General features: G+C 45.6%; 1 protein-coding gene and 1 long non-coding RNA gene across 2 annotated transcripts; one reads left to right on the top strand and one right to left on the bottom strand.

Moving 5' to 3' along the window:
* Positions 1-17: 17 nt before the first annotated feature.
* LOC140699433 (uncharacterized) lies at positions 18-4,966 on the top strand. The gene is made up of 3 exons (XR_012077595.1): positions 18-97; positions 1,013-1,112; positions 4,440-4,966. It is a non-coding gene; the product is annotated as an uncharacterized lncRNA (long non-coding RNA).
* TECTB (tectorin beta) lies at positions 2,788-21,865 on the bottom strand. Its single transcript, XM_006200204.4, has 10 exons — positions 21,708-21,865; positions 20,815-21,005; positions 18,332-18,474; positions 18,154-18,226; positions 12,883-12,986; positions 12,656-12,739; positions 8,545-8,707; positions 6,957-7,029; positions 5,700-5,732; positions 2,788-4,561 (listed from the first exon to the last, which is right to left on the bottom strand). Exons 1-10 carry the CDS (start codon positions 21,781-21,783, stop codon positions 4,512-4,514), a joined length of 990 nt encoding a protein of 329 aa, XP_006200266.1. The 5' UTR covers positions 21,784-21,865; the 3' UTR covers positions 2,788-4,511.
* Between the last annotated feature and the right edge of the window lie 117 nt (positions 21,866-21,982).

Below are 21,982 nucleotides of genomic sequence, written 5' to 3'. Positions count from 1 at the left end.
AATGTGGAGGTGGATGAGCTGGACACAGTGAACTCATCTCCTGGGGGACCAGGGCTGCTGCTCCCAGACCTGCCAGTGAGCCTGCCCTCCCTGCCAGGTATTTCCGGCTGTTAGCTTGCGAAATTTGCAGTGAATGTGAATCCAGCATTATTCTGGTAAAGGGGGGAGTCTGGAGAATGAATCCTGGGGCCTCAGGCCTGCCTGCCTTTGCAAAATGACGGTTTCCTAACCTTCAGTGCTTATTCTCCTTATCAGCTAGTCAGCCAGCAAGGACCTAGGATTCCACACCAGAAAGCATCTCAGGAATGTTTTCAGGGGGTAGAGCTCCACCGGAGGTGTGAACCACTGGAATCCAACAGGGTCCGGCCATTCCAAGCGGACAGAACCCCTGCAGGCAGTGGCTGGAAGGCCTGGTCCTGAGCTCTGGCTTCCTGTGAGCGCTGCAGCTTCCAAATGGGGCATGTCTTGTCCTCAGTGTATTGCTTAATTTCTCTCCTATCCACTGAGCAAAGGCTGCAGTCAAAGCTTGAATTTTAAGAACTTTGTATTCATTAATGAAATGTTTAATTTTTAAATCTCCACCAGAAAAGGTAAACTTATCCATTCCGCTGTATTTCCCCTTTTACACAAAGACTAGGATTCCATGGTGTTTGGTTTTTCTTCCCCAGTGATTCTTGTAAGAGATTTACTGAACCACCCATGCATTTACAGTACTTTTTAAAAAATTCCTTACAACTCCAGATTGTCTTCCGTGTGGCTGCTCCTGAAAATGACAGAGCAACTTGAATGATATATCGTGTTTGAGAGACATTCTCTGTTGAATTTTCATGATGAAGAATGAAAGCCAATGAGGAATATTTTCTCTTTGGCTGGACCTCTGAGCTGCCTTTGTGGAGCTATTTCTGAGCTCTGTGTGGGGAAATAAACCACTTTTTGGTAGGTTGAGAGTCTTTAACACCAAATTTGCCAAAAGATTTGGTGGAATTCCTGTTGCTTTTTTTTCTTTTTTTAGGAAGAGGGACATGAAGTAAGGACCAAGGAAGTGCTTGACACACAGCCCCACCTCCATCAGTCTCCTAAGCGTTTCCATCGTAGGACCTGTCTGTCCAGAGGTGGGCAGCTGAACCCCAGGACCTCCACAGGGTCCATTTTCTATAACACGATTCCGTTTTCATTGTGGTGGGCTCTGCTCCTCTCCAGAGGTCTTCAGCATCAGGGATTGAAAGCTTTTGACTGATGCTCAGCGAGAGGGGCGATAGAAGCATTTATATGAAAGGGACAGAGAGCTTCCCTTGCTGCCCCAGCATGGAGACAGTCGGCCACAACTGATCACCTCACATCTCGTAACTTCTTCCCTTGTTTGGGACGAGGGCTTCTACATCCCAAACACTCTGCTCCATTGTGAAAGGGAGCAAGGCAACTTCTGCTACAGGGTCTCTTAGAGAGACTGGCCTGTCCCCACCCATCTGTTCATCCATCCATCTATCCATCTGAACATTCATTAATTCAAAGAGCATTTATTGGGTACTTACTCTGTGCCAGGTACCACACTGGGGGACACGAGAGAGCATGAAACTGTCCTTGATCTTTAGCGCTCCATTTAGTTGGAGCGAGGAGGCATAGGTAGCAGTAATGCAACATATTAAGGACTAACAGAGGTAAGTACGAAATTGTAGCAGTCACTGAGCAATCCAATATCGTTCCATTGAAAGAGAAAATGATATGCAGATAGAGATGGAGTGTGGGATATGACGATCGACTGTTATTACCCCATCTTTGTATTTTACATGGAGAGTGTGTGTGTGCGCGCACGCGTGCCCTTCCAGCCCTGACCCACAGGCTTACACACTTATATTCTTATAATAAAGACTTTGGTACTTATGCCCTTTTCATTGAACTTTAGAACATAAACATCCAGTCACACACATGCATATAAAACATTTACACACGTGGATAAGCACATTCGCAGCCACACACCTACGCATGTACACATTCACATGCATAAGCATACATACATGTGTACACGCATACACTGAGTGTACACACATGTAAATCTCTATATCTCGCTATGGCTGTAGCTGAGCTGTATCTATCAGTTGAGCAATAGGTAGAGACGTATGTGTATGTGTGTACTCAGCATGTGTTTATGTGTCTATTGCATGTCTCTGTGTATTTCCTTTGTGTTACTCAAGTTTAGAGAGGGGGGGGAGATTCTGTCTTTAAGATTCATAACCCGGCATTTTGATAAGAGCCATTTCCTAGAATCTGTATCCAGTGCTTTTCCTTTGTCAACCAAGGATACCTAAGGGAGAATGTACTCTTTCCTCCTTCTCTGTTTTATGTTTAGCACTACTGGGAATTTGCAAGAAAGATTGTTTTAAGGGTGCTTTCTCTTCATTCCTTAGTAGAGAAGTTGTGAGACATGAAACATGCAACCAAACATCGTGGGGCTGTCAGTTAACTTTAAGTCACAACACAGCCAGTTGCTGGTGATAGACATTAGCGTATTCGAGACAGGGATGACCAAAAAGACTTTTCCTCCCTAATGTGAATCATGCAAAATGGCTCTGCCTCCTTGCATCAGAAACCCAATATTGGAATTTTTGAAATGCAAATGTAGGATTAAATAATTGATAGTCTGTGGTGTTTATGTGAATCTCAGAAGCTCTAGTTGTAGAAACCCCTGGGAGGGTCGAGGAATTGCCTTTCAGCATGATATATTAAACACTGTAAGCTGTAGTCACAGGTTAATTATTTTAAGACATTTTATTTATTCCATAGCACCAGGGAGAGATACAAGATCATCAAACATTATGATAAAACAAAGCAAAACTAACGCAACATTGTTTTACTCTGACAGCCAAGGATTTATGATTATGGCTGAGAGAGTCCTATTTAAGAGTTTTGACTAGAACCAATAAAATGTCTTCTGTCCTTCCTGACCTCAAAAATTCTGAATTTACAGGAAGAAGAGATCCCAAACTGATTGGCTGGTGCACCAGCTCTGAGACCAGTTTAAACTACATAAAGTCATTTTAATCTTAGCCTATTGCAAACATGTACTCCGTGTCTCCCAAGATTTGAGAACTAGCTTTATTTCTGAGTTCATTAACACAGATGTCAAAGAACCATCAAACTACAGATCTCAAAACTTCTCAAATACATTAAATACAGAGATACAAGCTGACATGTTTGCAAATGATAAGCCCACTAATTGAGTCTGTACAAGACAAAGAAAAGAATTTTGATTTCTGGCTTTTCCTATCACATCCTAGCTTCTAGCCTCAAACGGGGGTCTTCCAGTGCATTCTCAGGGATCTGCCATTCTCTACCAGGACCGGTTCCTTCTGTGTTTATTTGATTGACCATGTAAATCATTGCTCTCAACATACTCTGAGTCGCTGGGGTGGGGGCTACTATTAGGGTGAGGCACTGCATAATTTCATTGGCCATATCTGCATTTGCATTTCTGATTTTTTGTTGGTTCCATTTCAAGGAGCATAAGTTAGTGAGATGAAAATATGGCTTGAATGTTCAAGTGGAGGCTAAATGAGGTCAGACCATTCTGTACCAATGAAGATTTCTCACTAGACCACATAGAAATAGTGGGGGCACTGGGCATCACAAGGCGTAGGTAGGATGGGGTTGACAGGCTTCAGAGAACCTGTCATGGTGGTCCCTCCTAGACATGTCACAAGCAGCAGTTTCGTTCAGGCGAAGCCACATTATGATGTTAAATTAATGCTAAGGTGAATTTTTTTCTTTATGTAGTGTTATTCCTATTCAATTTTGAATTTTCTTGTCATCTTAAGACGTTCATATTAGCTATAAAAATGAGGACTGTATACCTATGTAATGTTTATACATAGTTAAGAAAACTTACAATAAAAAAAAATTGGGTTAGCACTCACTGGGGGCTCTCGAGAACCATTTTCCTTTATGTTATTCAGGTTTGAGCAAAACTATTGCATTCTGCGTTGATTCACACATGATCATTTGAGAGATTAGAACCCCTGCCTGGCGGCTCAGCTCTGGTCCTTAGATAAAGAGTCGCACAGCCTCAATGACAAAGGCCCCTTCAGAGAACAGCAAAGTTGGCTGCTCCTGTGCACTCTGGACTTAGCACTGACTTTGTGCTTATGCCCTACATTCTCCTCAGAATGCTCAGCTGCACTTGGTTGGGTGTGTTAGTCTTTTAAAATTAGAATAGCTTTTAAAGGAGTCTGCTGCAGTCCCTGACCTGAATATGGGGAAGGGAGACTCTGCCAGCCACAGGGCAGGGACTGTAGAATCTAAGAGCCACAGGAAGTCACAAGAGGAAGTGGGACACCAAAGAGAAACAATCGCTGAAATTCACAAAAATCACTGGAACACATACTTGGCAAAGTGCTATTCTCTGCTCCCCAACAATATGGTCTTCTGTTTGTTCTTTTTGGCAGCACAATAAATGTGAGTTTGACAGAGGAGATGGTCTTGGGCGGAGGAGCCGCAGCTGCCTGCCTAGCTCTCCCTTACAGGACAGCACAAATCCCCAGCATCACGAGGAGGTGATAGAGAACATCTGTGGACCAGACAAGAAGGGAGACAGAAAACAGTTCTATGGGGAGCAAGGAGAACTCAGCGAAAGAGTCAACTCAACAGAAGAGTCGACTCAAGCGCATCACGTAGGTTTTCATAAAACCCTGCACGTTTTATACAACATCAGTTTTGTTCATCCTCTGAGGGTTCCATAGCTCAGTACAAAGACCCCACCAGATAAACCTAGGATATGGATCTCTAACAGGTGAGAACCAGCATGTTGAACCAGCAGTGATGGTTTAATTTCACTGTAGAGATTTCGCTAGAGAACTTCCTTTAAAAATAAGAATCTGGGAGTCTTAAACAGTTGCTTTACATGATTGCCTGTAATTGTGAGAGCAAAGACTACATCTGTGAGTTTATTAATAAATACAGCTGCCTTACCTCATCCCGTCATCATTTGGTGAGATCTTGGGACTTCGCTGAAATGCTTCTTCCTCTAAGAGGCCCCAGGTGCTATCTGAATCATTTCTCAACCCCCACCCACCGTACTTCACGTGTACTAGGAAGGGCAGGAGCCTTGCCTGCCTAGTTCACTGCAGGAGTCACACCAGCTAGAAAAGTGTCTGGTCTAGAGTCAGTAATTACGGCTGATCTTTACCAGATGTTTGCTGTGTGCTGGGCATTATTTAGTGCTCTTAGCTGCCATATTTAATCCACACCCCAACCGTGTATGATGGCGACAATTATTAACCCAGTTTCACAGAGGAAACTGGGAACACGGGGTGGGGGGCGGAAGGTCATGGCCCAAGGTCACTCAGTTCATGAGGGGCAGGATCATAGAAGGGACTCAGAAACACTTGCTGAGTGAATGGATCATGGAAAATCGCATTCTCCAAGTGCAGAAAACCAAGAGAAGCCACCTGGTGATGTCTTTGCTGAGACTTGGGGGAGCGGGCTTCATCCAACTTCCACCCAGCCCCTCCCTCCCTTCAGAGCTCAGGGGATGGTGCAGACCTCTCCACCTCCAGCCCCCTCCGGCCCACTCAGGTGTGCTTTAAAGTGTACCCTTCAATTCTTAAAGGCTTTGCTGGGGTCCAGGGTAAGCTTCTTTGAAAACGCACATCCACCTGTTAAAAGCATTACCCACGACATTCCCCAGAGCTGTTTCTGTTCCTTACCTGAGAAGCTATAGAGGCTGGAGAATCCCCTGCCTGTTGTGAGTAAAGAGAGAGAAGTTTTAAGAAAAGATCGTGGGAGCCAAAGCCTCAGAGCTCTGTTCCTAAAACACAAACTGACTGGATTCTCCCCTGGTGAAACCAGCAGGCGTCCCATTGTCCTTAGGACAAAGTTTCCAGCCGCTTTACAAATGTGTCATCTCACACCATTTTCTCCTGGCTCTCTAAGGCAGGGGTTGGTAAACTTTCTGAAGAGGGCGGTGCTAGTAATTATTTTCAGCTCTGTGGGCCATGTGATCTCTGTTGCAACTGCTTGTCTTGCTGTCACCATTGAAAGCAGCTGGGGACAACACCTAAATGAGCCTATGGCGCTGTGTTCCAACAATACTTTCGGTATAAACTGAAATTTGAATTTCATGGAATTTTTGTGATATGAAATATTATTCTTTGGATTTTTTTTCCCAACTACATAAAAAGGAAAAACTGTTAGAGGGAGGGTGTAGCTCAGTGATAGAGCACATGCTTAGCATGCATGAGGTCCTGGGTTCGAGTCCCAATACCTCCATTAAAAAGAAAAAACTGTTTTTAGCTTGCAGACCATACAAAATCAGGCAGTGGCTGGGGTTCAGCTCCTGGCTGTAGTTTGGTAATCCTCCCTTAAAAGCTGCAGCCTTCCCACAGGCCTTGCTCACCCTTCTCGTCATAGCACTCTTCAGGTCACACTTAACAGATGACCCACAGGGGTCTTCCCTGAGCCTGAAGCGGTTGAATCCCTTACCCATCTGTTCCCACCTGACCCCACCTCACCCCCATTAACAGTAACCTCCCTTTCCCTTGCATTCAGCATCTCTCTCCTTGCTAGATGGCACGTTCTAGAGGATAGAGCCCAAGAGGGGGGTCCTTTATTTCTGAAACCCCAACAGCCATGCAGACCAGTGCTGGTTCTGGATGCCCCAGAAAGTCTCATTTTCTATTATTTTTGTTGCCCACACACTGTCTGGAACCTCAGCACTTCCTGGTTCCTTGGGGGCACTGGAATTTGGGCGGCAGACAGAGCTTTTCAGGGCAGTTAACAAACCTTGATTGGGCGTGAGCGATAGCACCCCCCCCTGCCCCCCAGGTAGGAAGACTCAAGGTGCAGGTAAAGGTTGTGTCTACAGGCACAACTGGTTTGGCAATTTAGTTAAAATGCTCAAACCAGCTGTGCCTGTGGATGCAGCCCAGCATGATGGCAACCATTTGGAAAAGAGAGACGCTTACTGCGGAGGGAGAGCTCCACAACCAGGACGCCCCCGGTCTGGTCCCGGAGGAGGCGTTTCCGTTTGTCACAAGTCTGGAGACCCAAGAGCAGCCGAGGAGGAGGAGGGCGGAGGTGGAATGAGAAATGGACACAGGAGAGAAAAAAGGAGATAGGTTAAAAGAAAAAAAGCCACAAACGTGATGGGGTCAGAATTCCCCGGGCCTCAGATATTCCCTTATTGTTTGTATAACCTGAAGAGATGCTTTCATCCCTCCTCCAACTTGAGAAAAGGAGGACAGCTTCCTGTCATTAACTCTTCAAGCTGGAACAAATCCACACTGGTGTGGGGGGGCTCGACACCATTTCTTTCGATGAGAAGGCTCTGACCTGCAGTTACTCTCATCACAGTGATTTGAGAGGTGGAAACTGTGCTCTGGTTCATTTTCTTTTTGTAAATGCAGTGCCAACAATTATCCTTTCATCAGCAGTTAAGTGTCTCTCTGGTCCCTTCCTTTTTCTATTTGTGCTCGCAAATGACCACTTTCTGGCCAAATGAATCCATAGAAATAGAGATTATCATCTTATTTCTGTTGGTTACTGTAGGTGATGCGAGGAGGTACCCTCTTCAGAAACACCCTGTCCCTCCCCGCCAGGACCTCCAGTTCACATAAAGTGGAGGAGGTAACAGTGCGGGATTCAACACTTTTAAATCTTCAAGGCAGTGGCTCCCAAACTTGAGCATGCCCCAGAATTTACCTGAAGAGCTTGTTAAAGCACAGATGGCTGGGCTCACCCCAGAGTGTCTGAATCAGGTGGTCTGGGGCCGGGGGTGAGGTGGGGGCTGAGAATTTGCCTCTCTGACAAGTCCCCAGGTGCTGCTGAAGCCACCCGGGACCACAGTTGGGAACCACTGCTCTAAGGACCAGGTTCCCACCAGTTCGCAATGGAAAATTGTCTTCCACCTGGATTCACTGTGATGTTGATTGATCCTGCGGCAACTTCTTGGCGGGGCAGGTGGAGGGGAAACTGACTCCCCCAGCTTCTGCGTGAGCTACTCGTAACGTGTCTGTGAAGCTGGAGCCCGACCGCGGGGCCGTCCTCTCACGTGGCCAGGTCACCTGTGACCCCGTATCGGGAGATTCTGCATCATCTCTCCGGTCCACCTCAAGTCCCCGAGATGAGCCCTCAGGCTGGTAAGTCAAGAGCTATTAATACCCACCTATGACTTCCATCCAGAGCCCATTGCCACCACCTAGATTTTGAATTTCCCTGGGGCTTTCACTTTTTCAAAGCATTTCCATGTACATTGCTTTCATTTTACCTCACATTGCTCTCTGAAAAGAGAAGGGCCATTACTTATCACCGCTCTAAAGAGGAGAAAACCAAGCTCCAGAGGTTAAGTGACACGTGCCAGACCATGTGGCTTGTTGGTGGCAGGGTGACGCCCCTGGAATGTCTGCCCCTACACCCAGCACCCTCCCCTCCAGAATGACCTCATCACACGCCTACACTGCTCTGGTTACAATTTGGCAGCTAAAAATACAGCGTCTCCAATACCTCCTCCCCACCCCCCGGGTAACATTCTCGATCCAGGGAGAGGTGGCTCACCACTGGGCAGGAGAGCTTCTCACTGTCACAGATGAATGTCTCGCAGTGTAACCACACCTTGGACAGTTTGGGGACGTTCTGGAACCGGAAAGCGTTGAATTGGAAGGTTGCCCTGTGATCTTTCCCGTTCTCGTGTACGAGGACTGTTTCATCCGTGGGGCAGCTGGAACACACGGGGGAGGTGGGGAGGGAAGGGGAGAGAAACGTTTACCTCCTGAACTTCAGCAAGGGCGTGGGAGGCAGATTCATGCGTGCACAGCCTTGCCTGGGCTTTTACACAGCGTGTTATCCTTTCAAAGCCCTTTGACCAGCAGCGCCTCACTTACCCTCACTTCTGTGGGGTCAAGGCGAGGAGCTATGAGATGGGTGTGATCGTCCCCTATCTACAGAGTACAGCAGGGGGGGTAGGGGGAGATATATGAGAAGCCACACACCTGGTAAGTCACCACACCTCTGCCCCAAAGAAGTGAAATCCCCAAGACAAAGCCCTCCGGAGACCTGGGATGTGGAGACTCCCAGTGTATGTACGAAATAAAGATGATGGAGCTGGGAACGGCGTTTCCCAAAGCTGCCACAGCCACCCAAGGCACACCCAGCACGCTTCTGTGTACATACTGTTAGGTTTCGCCGCTGGGAATTTGAATTTACATTATACTATGTAAGTTCTATAACTCTTCTATTACATAATTGCCTTTGTAAAACTGTGATATTTTTAATCTGCATGCAGAAAAAAAAGTGACTGCAAAGATATCATCTAAAAGTTAACACTAGCTATTGTGGAGTGGTGGAATTATGGACAGTTTTTGTTCTTCTTTGTACCTTTATGCTTTTTCTAAATTCTCTGTCATGAGAATGTAATATTTGGAAAGTTTCAATGCCCCAAACGTACAATTGTAGCAAAAGAAACCATAATGACAAAGATGGGCATTTGTCAAAACTAATTGTTCTCACCTGGGGCCATTTTATGCCCCTCCCCAGGGGTCATTTGGCTTGTGGGTGTCATGAATGGGAGGAAGGTGCTACTGGCATTTAGAAAGGAGAGACCAGAGATGCTGCAGAATGTCCTACAGGGCACAGGACAGACCCCACAACAGAGTGATCCAGCCCAAGAGGTCAGTGGTGTCAAGATTGGGAAACCCTGGTTTAGGCACACAACTTGCTCATCTACCAAACACATATGGAGTCCCTACTGAAGTGCAGGCATTCAAGCAGTCCTTGGGAACAGACACAATGGTTCTTGGGAATGGTTCTCAGGCCACACTCGAGGCCTGCGGAGTGTGGGTGTGTGACAACAAGCACCAGCACTGTCCTCCGTAGAACAAAGGCCTGTGGGTCAGAAGCTCAAGACCAGTGCATTGCGCCGCAGTGGAACCCAAAGTTCAGGCCCCTCCTGGAGCTTTTCTCCGACTCTGCTGTCCTTCCAACTTAATACACACACGCTAGAGAGCAGTCCAGCCCCCCGGAGAAGCCACCCCGCTCCATCAGAACCAGACGTTAGGGGCCAAATTAGAGGTAGGACTGAAGGGATGTGAACTCTGAGAGTCAGGGAGTGAAACGAGGTGTGAACACTCTGCCTTATATCTGGACCAGGGTCAGGAGCTGGGTCCTATTTGTGGTGGCCTCTGAGCAGTGACAAGAGCTGGGGGCATTTTCCGAGCTGTGAAACAAGATTCTTGCAGGATCATCTGGTCAGTAAACCCGAGATCCTTGTATGAACTTAAGACGTTAAGTCCCTTAAAATAGCTCCTTGCTGCTGGAGCGTCCAAGGCCTGGTGTCAGCCAGCGGAAAACAACGTAAGCCGAGCTTTGTTGGAGGCAGGGAGGAGGCGAGTCACAGGCAGGCCTGGGTGTCTTGGCACTGCTGCCAGCAGACGTTGGCTGGGGCACCCGCCCCTCGGGGACAGGTAGTGCAGGATTGTGGAACGCCCACGGAGAAGCCTTCACACCATCACCTTCCCCACCTGAGATCAAAATTCCTGGTAATGCATCTGTTCTCCCCTCTCCAGGCATTGAAAACTGGGTTTTTCTCTCAAAAGGCCTAGTGTGAACCAAAGGCATCTGGGAGGTTATGGTCGTGGACTTGCTAAGTCTGCCCTTTGGCACTGGTCTTTGTCTGTGTGTCTCCAACCTCAAGAGGCCATTTCAACTAGGCAGACTATGGAAATAGGTCAGGGCGTCTTTAATTGGGCTGTGCTTAAATGCAGGTTCCCAGGGTTTGCCTGGGGGCTTCTGATGCTCTAGGTGTGCAGTGTGTCTGCACGTGTAACAGGTGCTCGGGGTAATTCCTGCACACCCAAGAGTGTAAGGATTGCTTGCAGGGACTACCCCAAAGTCACAAGCATTCCTTTTCTTTCCTATTACACATCTATTCTGTGAGCAAGAGCACCAGAACCACCTGCAGGACACGCTTCCATGGTGTGGCCATTGTCTGAGAGAGGTTCCCAATACGTGTCGGTAATTTTTGGTCTCTGTAGGTCAATAATTTATTTCAGAATCTCCCTGAAGTCATTTGATTTGTACCATTGTCAACAGAACCTCAGTGAGTCACTCAAGGACACATGTGAAGTAAGGACCCAAACTCAGTTCCCATCTCTGCAGTAAGGTGGGGTGCTTAGCTGTGGCTCTTGCTGGCCTGTCCCACCCAGTGTTACCAGGAGATAAGGCTGCCCAGATCATCCATCCCCTTACTAGCTTAGACTTTGGGCAAGTGTCTGCACCTGTCTGTGCCTCAGTTTTCTCATCTGTGAAATAGTGATTATTATACTACCTCCTTTATGGGGAGTTTAATGAAATTTAAATAAATTAGCATTTGTTAAGCACCTCCCTAGACCAACATCTGGTATGTTGCATGTGCTGTTTAAGTGTTTGTTAAATAAAAATAGTTAAAGGTCCAAAGTGGCTTCACCTTTGTTATCTAATCATCTTTGTCCCTGAACCCAGAGTTTACTTAACCCTGGTGGGTTCTGGTACACTGGTTGGCTTTCGTTTGGGGAATGGCCTCTTCTTTGTTTACTGTTCGCTTTAGTCTCACTCATCCTGTCCTCTCTTTTCCGAGGTTACAATTCTAAGTGCTTCTAGACAATTGTCATCTCAAGCTCAACATGTCACTCCTGAACTCAAGGAGAATTCAGACTCCCTTATCCAGAAACTCTCTCCCCAGGAGCCTACAGTAAACAGTTTCTCATCTTCACAATCCGCAATTCAGCAGCAGAAAGTGTTCTTTGTCACATGTTCCTCAGATATTGTGCCCTGTCCTTCCCTCTCCCATATCGAATTAGTCACTAAATTTTTATCAGTTCTCCCTCCCTTGGATGACATTGGATGACCTTTTTCCCACTCACTTAGCTACAACCTCATTCAGATCTTATCGCCTTTGGCTCTGCAGCTGCCACAGCCTCCAACCTGGTCTTCCTACCTCCCGTGTACTGTTTCTAAACCATCCTATGTATGATTTCCAGAATCACCTTTCTATGTTGTAATTCCAGTACATCAGTCTGCTACTTCAAAATTTTAAGTATTCCCCATTATCTACTGAATTATTAGTAAATAAAAACAATCCCCTTTATTAGTAAATAAAAACAAAGATATTACTAAAATTGATTGGATACCAACAAGGTACTATGTGCAAAACTTTTAACATGGATTACCTAATTTACCCCTCATCATGGTTCTGATGTCAGATTGATTGGATCTGAACCCAGCCTGCCCACTTTCCCATAAACACACACACACACACACAAACACACACACATACACACACACACAGTATGCGACATTACTTAACCCCTCCTAAGCCTCAGTTTCCTCATCTGGAAAATGGGGGTGATGGTAATAATACTTACTTACAGTAAGACAAATGAATTAATATGTGATAAAGCTCTCAGAACAGTACCTGGTACCTAGAAAGCACTATGTTAGTGTTTCCTAGTATCGGTACTCAGCCTGGAAGCACAGAGGAAGTCACTGATGTGACACCAACAGACTCTGCTGTCCCAGGCTTCCTTCCTGTTTGTCCCAAGCTGTCCTTCCTTCCCAGCTGTCCCGCGCCAGAGTCACCCTGGATCTACCAGGCCCCGTGTCTCAGCCCTGAGCTCCAGAGGGTCGTACCTACCCCTTGTTGATCAGCTGCCATTGCAAGGGATACATGAAATCAGCCGAGGGTGTGGCCCAACAGCTGTTCAAAACCACTTTAAACCTAGAAATGAAACAAAACATATGGCTTTGAGCTAGAGAGTTGCATGCCTAGAAACATTGGGTGAATAAAATGTCCCTGGGCTGGTCTTTTTTTGCTGTTGTTCTTGGCATTTACAAATACAAACATTGGGAACATGTACTTACCTAATGCTTAACCCTTTGGCTTCTACTCCTGCAAACAGATCTGAACCGATTTCGGATGTCTCCAGGACAAAGGGTGCTTCTTTCTTAGTGGAGAACTTGGCATTCTTTGGAAGGAAATTGACACTGGGCATTATGACCTCTCGGACTGAGCAGTTGGTTCCAACAGGAGCAGGTGAATCAGAATGGGATGGGGGTGGGAATCAACCCAAATGCACAGGCACACAAGACCACAGTCAGACCCTCCAAGACCAGAGAAGCATACCTCCTAGGATGCTGGTGCCATCTTAGAAGGGGTGAGGACATCACATGTCCACATCAGGTTTGCTAGTTACAGTGAAACATGTGCCGTATGCCCCATCTAAGCCAATGAGGAGGAAGACTTGGTTGATGGGAAAAAAGTGGAATCCAGCAGTGCTGAAGCACTGTGCTTTACTGAATCACCGCAGGGCATGGGGACCAAATACTCACAACCCACAACCCTGCTTTGCCCTTGCCCCTCTACTATTTGCCTGAGCTGATCTACTCTGGGTTGGAAGGTTTGTTCCAATTCCCAGTACAGTTAATAGCAACAACAGTAACAACTTTCTGGTCACCTACGATGTGTCAAATTCTGCTCTCTCTGTGTCTGGGTGTTCTGACAGCTGAGATATATCAGTAACCAAGCAAAGATCTCTAACTCCAACCACCTGACATTCTAACAGGGGAGACAGACAGCAGATGACAGATAAATAGATTATATGGTTAGGATAGAATATAGTATGTTACATAGAAAAACTATAAAATTTGTAGAGCAAGGTCAGGTGGGTTGGGAGTGCAAGGAGGGGCAAGTTGCAATTTCAAATACAGTGGTAGAGGAGGCCTCATTGAGGATAAGACTTGAAGGAGGAGGTAAAGGGGCCATGCAGGCATCTGGGGAAGAATGTTTCAGCCAAGGCAAAGACCCTGGGGTGAGAGTGGGCCGGGCAGGACAGCGAGGAGCCCTGTGTGCTGGAGCATGAGCGAGCAAAGGGGCAGGTGGGAAGATGCAGGGACTGGGGGAGGGCAGGAGATGAAGTTAGAGAGGCTGTGAGGGTGGATCCAGAAGACTGGCTTCAAACTCAAGTGCAACAGGGACTCTTTGCCATGATTCAAGCACAGGAGCATAGCCTTTGGTCACCAGCCTGGTGTGGGTGGTCTTTACCTGTCATATTCACCAGGCAGTTCTGGATGAGTTATTAGAAATAATTGTAGTGTTTCCTATTGACTTGCCCAAAGGAGGCTGATTAGTCCATTCTTTGAGTCTCGGGTTCATTCCATTCTAATAATGACCTTTAACTACCCTCCAGGTTTAGCCTCCAGAGACAAAAGCATCATGATGGAAGGACAAAGATCCTGGCCTAATCCTAGCTCCCACTAGTAACCTTGGATACACTAGGGGCAAGCTGGGTTTTTGAGCCTCAGTGTTCCCATCTGCGAAATGGGAATAACCTTTGCATCCATCTGCCTTGTAGAAATGTTTCTATGATGGTGATTTTATGTAATAGGAGCAGAAGAAAGCTTAGACGAGGATATACTAATTTAAAAGATTGAGTTTCATGGACTTGGAGATTTGCAGAACTTGATCTGTAACAATGGCTACAAGGACATCTAGTTAAAATGGACTTTAACCCTCTAAGGGTCAAATTCAAGGAACTGCTGAGAGGGCTCAGAATCATCTTCAGGCATCTCTTACATTATTTTACTGATAGCAGGTCCAGTCAGGGCTCCTGACTCAGTAACCTGGAAGTCAATTGTTTTCATCCTATCAGCCCCCGCACCATTTAAATGATCACAATGATTAAAGCATAATGTCCTTAACCATAAGTGATTTACCAGCTTAACCTGCAAGTTGAAGTGGCAGATTTACAGCGGTTTCTAATGTTCCTTATTATTTCCTGAGATGTGTCATATTTAAAAGGACTGTTTGCAAATGTGGGACCTAACCTTAGGGACCACAGTGCTGTCCCCAACGTGGCCAGAGGTGCCTCTCCTGGTCCCTGCCTCCCAGGAACCAGGAATCGGAATATTAGAATAATGCCTCTACTTGCAGAAGAACCTTCCTGATTATGTTATAAAATGGAGAACAGAACCTGTACCCTTAATTCAATTTCTGAAACAAAACATTTTTAATGGCCAGTTTCTCCACTTCTCACCTGACAGTAATGCTCAACATGATTTCCCCCTACCTTCTTTATAACATAAAAATCAGGAACCTATGTCCAGATAGCTTCACCCTGTAATACCTAGACAGTTTTTTTTTTTTTTTGCAAATTCTGGGCTCCACATTTTAATAGTGACTTTAACCCAGGGGATCACGCTCAGAGATGAATAACCAGGTTGATGAATGGACCACAAACAGTGGGAAGAAGTTTAGTTTGGGGAAGACAAGCTTGAGATGGTTGAAGGACCATCAACAATGTCATCACATGGTATTATTTCAGAGGACAGAACCAGGACCAACAGGCCAGAGTTCAGGATGCCAGATTTCACACATTGACCTAAAACGGGAAGACCCAACTTGCCATAGTCCTTGGAAACGGTAAGAAGCCTATCCCTTAGCAGTGTTGCCGAAAAATTTGGGGCATTGGGTAGACGATCGAGATTAATCACGTTTGAGGTCTGTTCTGATGTGGGAAGTCTATGGATTTGGTCTCTGTTGCTTGCCTTTGTTCCCTCCCAAGCTTCCTCATTTGTTTCTGTCTAACTAAGAGGGATAGTCAGTACCATTTTGACCGAATCAAAGTCAACCTAATCCCACGCTGATACTGATGTTCAAACCCTATAAAGGTAACAACGTGGGTACTAGGAGCGCTCAGTTTCCACTTTAAATGAGGTCAAAGTTTACAACCACGATCGTGACTACCTTCTCAGGCGCTTTGTGCGAGGCGCTGTGCAAAGTGTTTCATAAGAATTACTTCACTCAACCTTCATAACAAATTCCTCAGGTAAGTGCTGATCTTATCCCTTTGTAATAAATGCACAGGTGGAGGCCCAGAGAAGTTAAGTAACCTGGTGAACATCCCACCACTAGTAAATGGTGGACCCAGGCTTCAAACCAGTGGCCTGATGTCAAGGCCTGTCTTCTTAACGGCAATGCTAGGCTGCGCCTGCAAGTTGACTGACTCCCTTTATTTCGGATTGGAAGTCAAAATAACTTTTCCCCAGGAACGCCAATCATGGGCCGTTGGCAGGAGTGAATGCGATGGGGTAGAGAGGGGAGGGGGCGCGCGCTGAGTAGAACTGGTGGTTTTAGGGCCCAGCACCTGGAGCTCTCAGAATCTAAGCAATGAGCGGTATGTGGGTTCCGTCGTGGCCTCTGGGCACAGCGCTGTCTTTGGTAATTTGATGAAAATATATGCAGGGAGCAGCTGTTTCTTCAGAAACACACAAGAATGCTCTCAAGTGGAAGAAGGGAGGGGAAGGAAAGTAGCAGCCTCATGGGGTGGGCACAGGGAACCGAGCCCCCCGTGGGAATGTTAATCAGCACCAGAGTCTCAGCTGGAGCCTCAGAGCCCCCTCGTTGCCAGGGCTCATTTGTCCTGTGAGGGTCTTGGTGGGCCCCAGGAAAGACCTTAGCCTCATTTCTAGAGCGGTTCAAGGAAGCAGTTCTGTCTAGCCCAGAGGATGGCCTGGTGATGCTGAGGACATGCCTCTTAATTTTTTAAAAAGTTCTAAGATTTGATCTTGATGTCTGAAACTTAGCCTCGCATAACTGATGGTGGGTGATGATTTTTGACAACCCGGGTGCCTCCCCACTTCTAACTGTTGGAAAATCTTCACAGGGTCATATCTGTCATTTCATCCGGTTATAACAATCATCATGTACTTCCAGACAGGGACTTGGTAGTAAAGACAGCCTGTCACAAGGACGTCCCCTGAGCCTGTTGTCAATGTGTGTGTCAGTAAGCTTTGATTTTCCTCCCTGGATGACCTTCATCAGCCACCACGGTGGTTTTGCCATCCTTCCATTACCCTGACGATCCGCACTGAATTAACCTCGCTGATTATAGGTCAAGGGGCTATGTGCGATTCCTTTTCTCAGGTCTTAATCACTAGTGGTGTGTGGCCCAGGGCAGATCCAGGTTTTACGGGATCTTGAAGCTTATATAATTTAGAGAGCTCTCTTTAATTAAAAGAACCAAAATTTTGAATACAAAATTAGACACAGGGCCTTGAAAGGGGCCTGTGTGAGTGAGGGGCCATGAGACTTAAGCTTCATTCCCTGCCTGTAAGTGTTCCTTGGAGACGCATGTTAGGAGCCCTGGGTTCCAGACTGGGTACTGCTGCAGCCCACCTGCAGGATTTCAGGCGGATCATTTCCTTGTTGGGCCTCAGATCCTCATCTGTAAGATGATTTAGATTCTTCTAGGATCCCTTTTAGCTCTCACCTTCCAAGTTCAGTAGGGTTCCTAGTTTGCAGGGAGCTGGTAAAGTAAGTTCAAAGGGTTCAAGATCGGTGGAGTTCCAGGAAAAATAATCATTTCCTTTGTGAAATGAATGGTTTGGACATGATGTCCTCTAAGGCTGCATAAACTCTTCTCTTTCTGCCTACATTTTCCTTTAGCCAGCTGGGCTATTGTCACCATGTGCATGGCTCCTCACTGGGAGCTGTGGGTCTGAGAAACACAGCCCCGCTTCTAAATAGGAGGGCAGCTGGGCTAACGGCCGCTGCATATTTAGCTTCTCTGGAGCACTCTACTCTGGAGTGCCTTCAGCTTCGATGTCAATGAAGGCAGCACGCCCAGATTAGACAAAGGGGGAGCCCATAAGTAAAGGGCTTTGGAGACCAAAGAACTAGACAGCAGCGGCCAACCTCAACCTCTCTCCTCAGCCCTGTCCCAGGTAGGACGCTCACTACTCTGTGCCTGATGTTTTAAAAAGAGCTGGATCCAAAATATAAATCTCTGGAGTGGGTTGTAGTGAAAACTAATCTTGATGACGAATTAGACATTGACCTATTGACCTTCGGTAATTCACAGGATCTCTCTTCCTTCAATTTTCTCATCTGTAAAATGGGAAGATTGACCTTTTTACTCTGTGCCACCTTTCCATTCTTATATCCATTCTATGAATCTGAATGTCTGCTGCATCTAGTCTTTAAAGAGGTTTAGAGCTAGACCAAAGTTTACATCTCGACTTAAATTCAAGAATGGGGCTCTGCATACAGCTCAGGGGAGGACCAATCCTGAGAAAGCATCCCATCATCTCCTGGAAAGGCCACAGGGTAGCAGTGAGAACCTGGAGACCACTTACAGTATAGAAGTTGAGGGACAACTGGCTTTCAAATGTGCCCATGCTCCCGTTCTTCACATGGACAGTGGCCACTCTGAAAAGGGGAGAGAATTTTGCATAAGGACTGAAACATGCCTGGTTGACAGCGACTGCAGAACACACACAATGCAGCCAGCCCTCTGCTCTCCGAGCAACTTACCTCTGGTCAAAGGCAGCCTGGTTCACCAAGTAGGTGGAGTGGTAGGTGCAGGAGAAGGAGTAGTTCACGGGCTGGTTTTTTACAATCACTGTGCTGTCGTTGGAAACAATGTGGCTGTAGAAGTGGTAGATGGGGGGCTTGTACTAGAGAAAGGAAGAAGGTGGTTAGGGTGGCCCCGTACCCCCATGATGAGAGTGATGGTTCTTGGAAAAGTGATTGGAGATGGCTCAGAAAGAAGCCCAATGGGGAGACATGAATGTCTGCCACTGCTAGTACCCACTCTTGTATCTAGGTGAGCTAATGAGTTTTGTGATGGGTTCTTGAGTCTGTTCAACCGAGATTGTTTAAAATAATCTAAGTTGTTAGCCAATAGGCATATAAAAATTTGCTCAATATCACTAAAAATTATCAGAGAAATACAAATCAAAACTACAGTGAGGTATCACCTCATACCAGTCATCATTAAAAAGTCCACAAACGATAAAGTGCTGGAGAGGGCGTGGAGAAAAGGGAACCCTCCTACACTGTTGGTAGGAATGTAACTTGGTGCAGCCACTATGGAAGACAGTATGGAGATTCCTTAAAAAACTAGAAATAGAGTCACCATATGATCCAGCAATCCCACTCCTGGGCAGATATCCTTAGAAAATTCTAATTCAAAAAACACATGCACTCCAATGTTCAAAGCAGCACTATTTACAACAGCCAAGACATGAATGTCCATCAACAGATGACTGGATAAAGAAGATGTGGTATATATGTATATACAGTGGAATACCACTCAGCCATAAAAAGGAATGAAATAATGCCATTTGCAGCAACATGGATGGGCCTAGAGATTATCATACTAAGCAAAGTAAGTCAGACAGAGAAAGACAAATATGTGATGTGTTGGTTTGATCTGTTCAGTTTTTAATTTTTTTAAAAGATTTCTTGCTGGAGGGATAAATTAGGGATTAGCAGATACAGACTACTATATATAAGATAGATAAACAAGGTCCTACTGTACAGCAGAGGGAACTATATTCGATATCTTATAATAGCCTGTAATGAAAAAGAAATATATATATATATATATATATACTGAATCACTGTGCTGATTCAGAAACTAACATAACATTGTAAATCAACTATACTTTGATTTAAAAAAATAAAATAATCTAAGTTGAATGTTGTCCACTTAAAAAAAAATCCATATACCCACTGGGCTTCTGACCAAAATGAACAGGCTCAAGAATCTGTATTTTGCAACATCAACTTTTCATCCATTTTCCCTGCCCAAGTAATCTCATATGACACTTTCACCCATCTCCCATCTCCAGAGCATTACTGTCTAGTTCTTAGCTCTTTCTGAGACTCTTTCCTCTGACTCACTGGACTCTAAAATCACTGAATATCAGAGTTAAAAGGGATCTTGAACATTCACTTGATAAGTCATCAGCCTAAGACCACAGAGATGATTTCTAGTTCGCTTTGCCAGGATTTTCAAATGCGTGATGTTTTTGTTAATCAAGCTCATGACGCTTCCCACTAAATCACTCAATCCTTGTGGGCCCTGTGGGAGGAGGAGGTGGCGTGGGGAGCCCTTCACTCTCATCTCCTGAGACCCAGTAGATGTACTTACTGTCCTCTGCAGTCAAGGTGGTAGGGATGCTAGACATCCATCAGTGTCAGAAGACCCAGCCTCCCTTCAAGACTTCTGGTTCTGTGGCCTCGAACTAGTGACTCTGCTGGGAGGCCTCAGGTATCTCCTCTGATGTGTAAGGACGCTTTGCGAGAGGATGTCTGTGGTTACTTTTTTTTTTTTAAATTGAAGTATAGTTGGTTACAATGTGTCAGTTTCTGGTGTACAGCGTGATGTCGCAGTCATGCATATATATACACATATATTCATTTTCATATTCTTTTTCATTAAAGGTTATTACAAGATATTGAATACAGTTCCCAGTGTGCTATACAGAAGAAACTTGTTCTTAATCTATTTTTATATATAGTGGTTAACATCTGCACCTTTCACTCTGATTTTCTATCCTGGGTACTTCACAAGATCCAGTTATGGATTGTGTCATGCTCTGGTCTCTCCTTTCAGATGCCCTTCCAAATGCACTTTGTCACCACTTCAAAGTCTTGGGCAGAGGCTGGGCCACCCATCCAGCCCAGGAAGGATGGCAACTTGAGATCCCCTGCTCAGAACTTGAAGTGGGGTGGAGGTGGGGAATGTCCTTTGTTCTACTCACAGAAGGTGGCCTCGGTGCTCAGGCAACAAATTAGGAGAATAAACTTTAAATCCAAAGAGTCGCTCAAATTAGGCAGAAGAGAAGAATATAAACAACACTAACATCCCTGGAAATTTGGGAGTCAGGATTGACTCTTAAAAGGAAAATGGTGAATTCTGAATCCTTTCAAGGGTAGGCAGTAGACGTCTCATTCTTGGGCCCAGTTGCCTCAACTTGGCAACTCCTTCGTGTGTGGCCTGGACTTACCTCGGACTGGGTTCCACAATAGGACTTGTTTTTAGGTGACAGATCTGGGATGACAAATTGATAGTAGCCTCCCTCGTGGACCCCGTTGTAACACAGCCCACCGAGCGCCAGCTGATGTACCTCCCATCCATAGGGACATTCGGGGATTTTGGTGATGATCGTTTTGGGATAACAAAACACAAGAATGACATCTGGAAAGAGGATAGACATGGTCTGAAATCAGATCTTGTCACCGTATTAATCTACACAGGTTGGGTTCCAGCTACACCTGAGCATGCAAAGCAGTTGGTTAAAAATACTTTCCTCACTATTCTTCATGAAAGTTTCTCTCCAAACTTCAATCACTGAAGTTCCACTTTTATAGTTTTTGCAATCTCTGTGTAATATCTGCACTATTCTTACTATGTATTCAAAATTGGTCCACTTTTAAACTTTAACCTGTTTCAAGGAATGTATCTTTGAAACCAGATTGAATGGATTGGAAATACGTGTGTGTGTGTGTGTGTGTAAAGTTTTGTATATATATAATTTTTTAATTTCATGAAATGAGCACATAAAATTTTAAAGGTCCATTTATGCACAGTGCTGTGAGACAGTCATTTATGGCACAGGACAGAAAATTAACAGTCAAATAGAAAAAGCGTGGAGATTTTATTCCTATTTATGGGTTTATTCATCCATCTAGCATTCTCTCATTTTTAAAAATGTCCAAGTTTATCCAATACATTTGTACTTTCGGTAGGAAAAGCCTGATTGGGATTGGGGTGCTTCAGTGCTTCTCCTTGGCTGCATTATTGCATTTTCATAACAAATCAGCCCAGAGCTTTGAGCTCTGCAAAGGAAAGGGGCCAAAAACCTTCCTTCCCAGAAAGATGCACCAGCACAGAGCGTACCTGCTTTACTTGGAGTGCACGATCTCGCAGAGGCTTCTGCAAAGACGACCAGCAGGACAAAGGCCCTCAGCACCATGGCTTCTCAGAACCTGGTCTTTGCCAGGTGGCCAATCAAACTGGCCAAACGTTCACGGGCAGTCCTGCCAGGGCCCGAGCCTCGATCATTCTGGGTCAGAAACATGAGCGAGAAATTAGAATCAAGGGTGAGAACAAAGCAGCACATACAGTCTTGAGGGGACTGTCCAGAGGAGATGGCCCATGCCTCCCGTTTCTAG

The sequence above is a fragment of the Vicugna pacos genome, chromosome 11 (assembly GCF_048564905.1).
Source record: "Vicugna pacos chromosome 11, VicPac4, whole genome shotgun sequence".
Lineage (NCBI taxonomy): Eukaryota > Metazoa > Chordata > Mammalia > Artiodactyla > Camelidae > Vicugna > Vicugna pacos.
Note: the sequence above shows the minus strand (reverse complement) of the source record. Positions and strands in the feature narration are given on the sequence as shown.

What these genes read in the sequence shown, in the direction of transcription:
- TECTB (XM_006200204.4), bottom strand. Translation starts at nt 21,783, where the DNA reads ATGGTGCTGAGGGCCTTTGTCCTGCTGGTCGTCTTTGCAGAAGCCTCT. An exon ending in TGGCAGCTGATCAACAAGGG is followed by an intron (nt 8,708 to 12,655) that starts GTAGGTACGACC and finishes CGTGTGTTCCAG; the next exon opens with CTGCCCCACGGATGAAACAG. An exon ending in AGAAGCTCTCCTGCCCAGTG is followed by an intron (nt 7,030 to 8,544) that starts GTGAGCCACCTC and finishes TTGGGTCTCCAG; the next exon opens with ACTTGTGACAAACGGAAACG.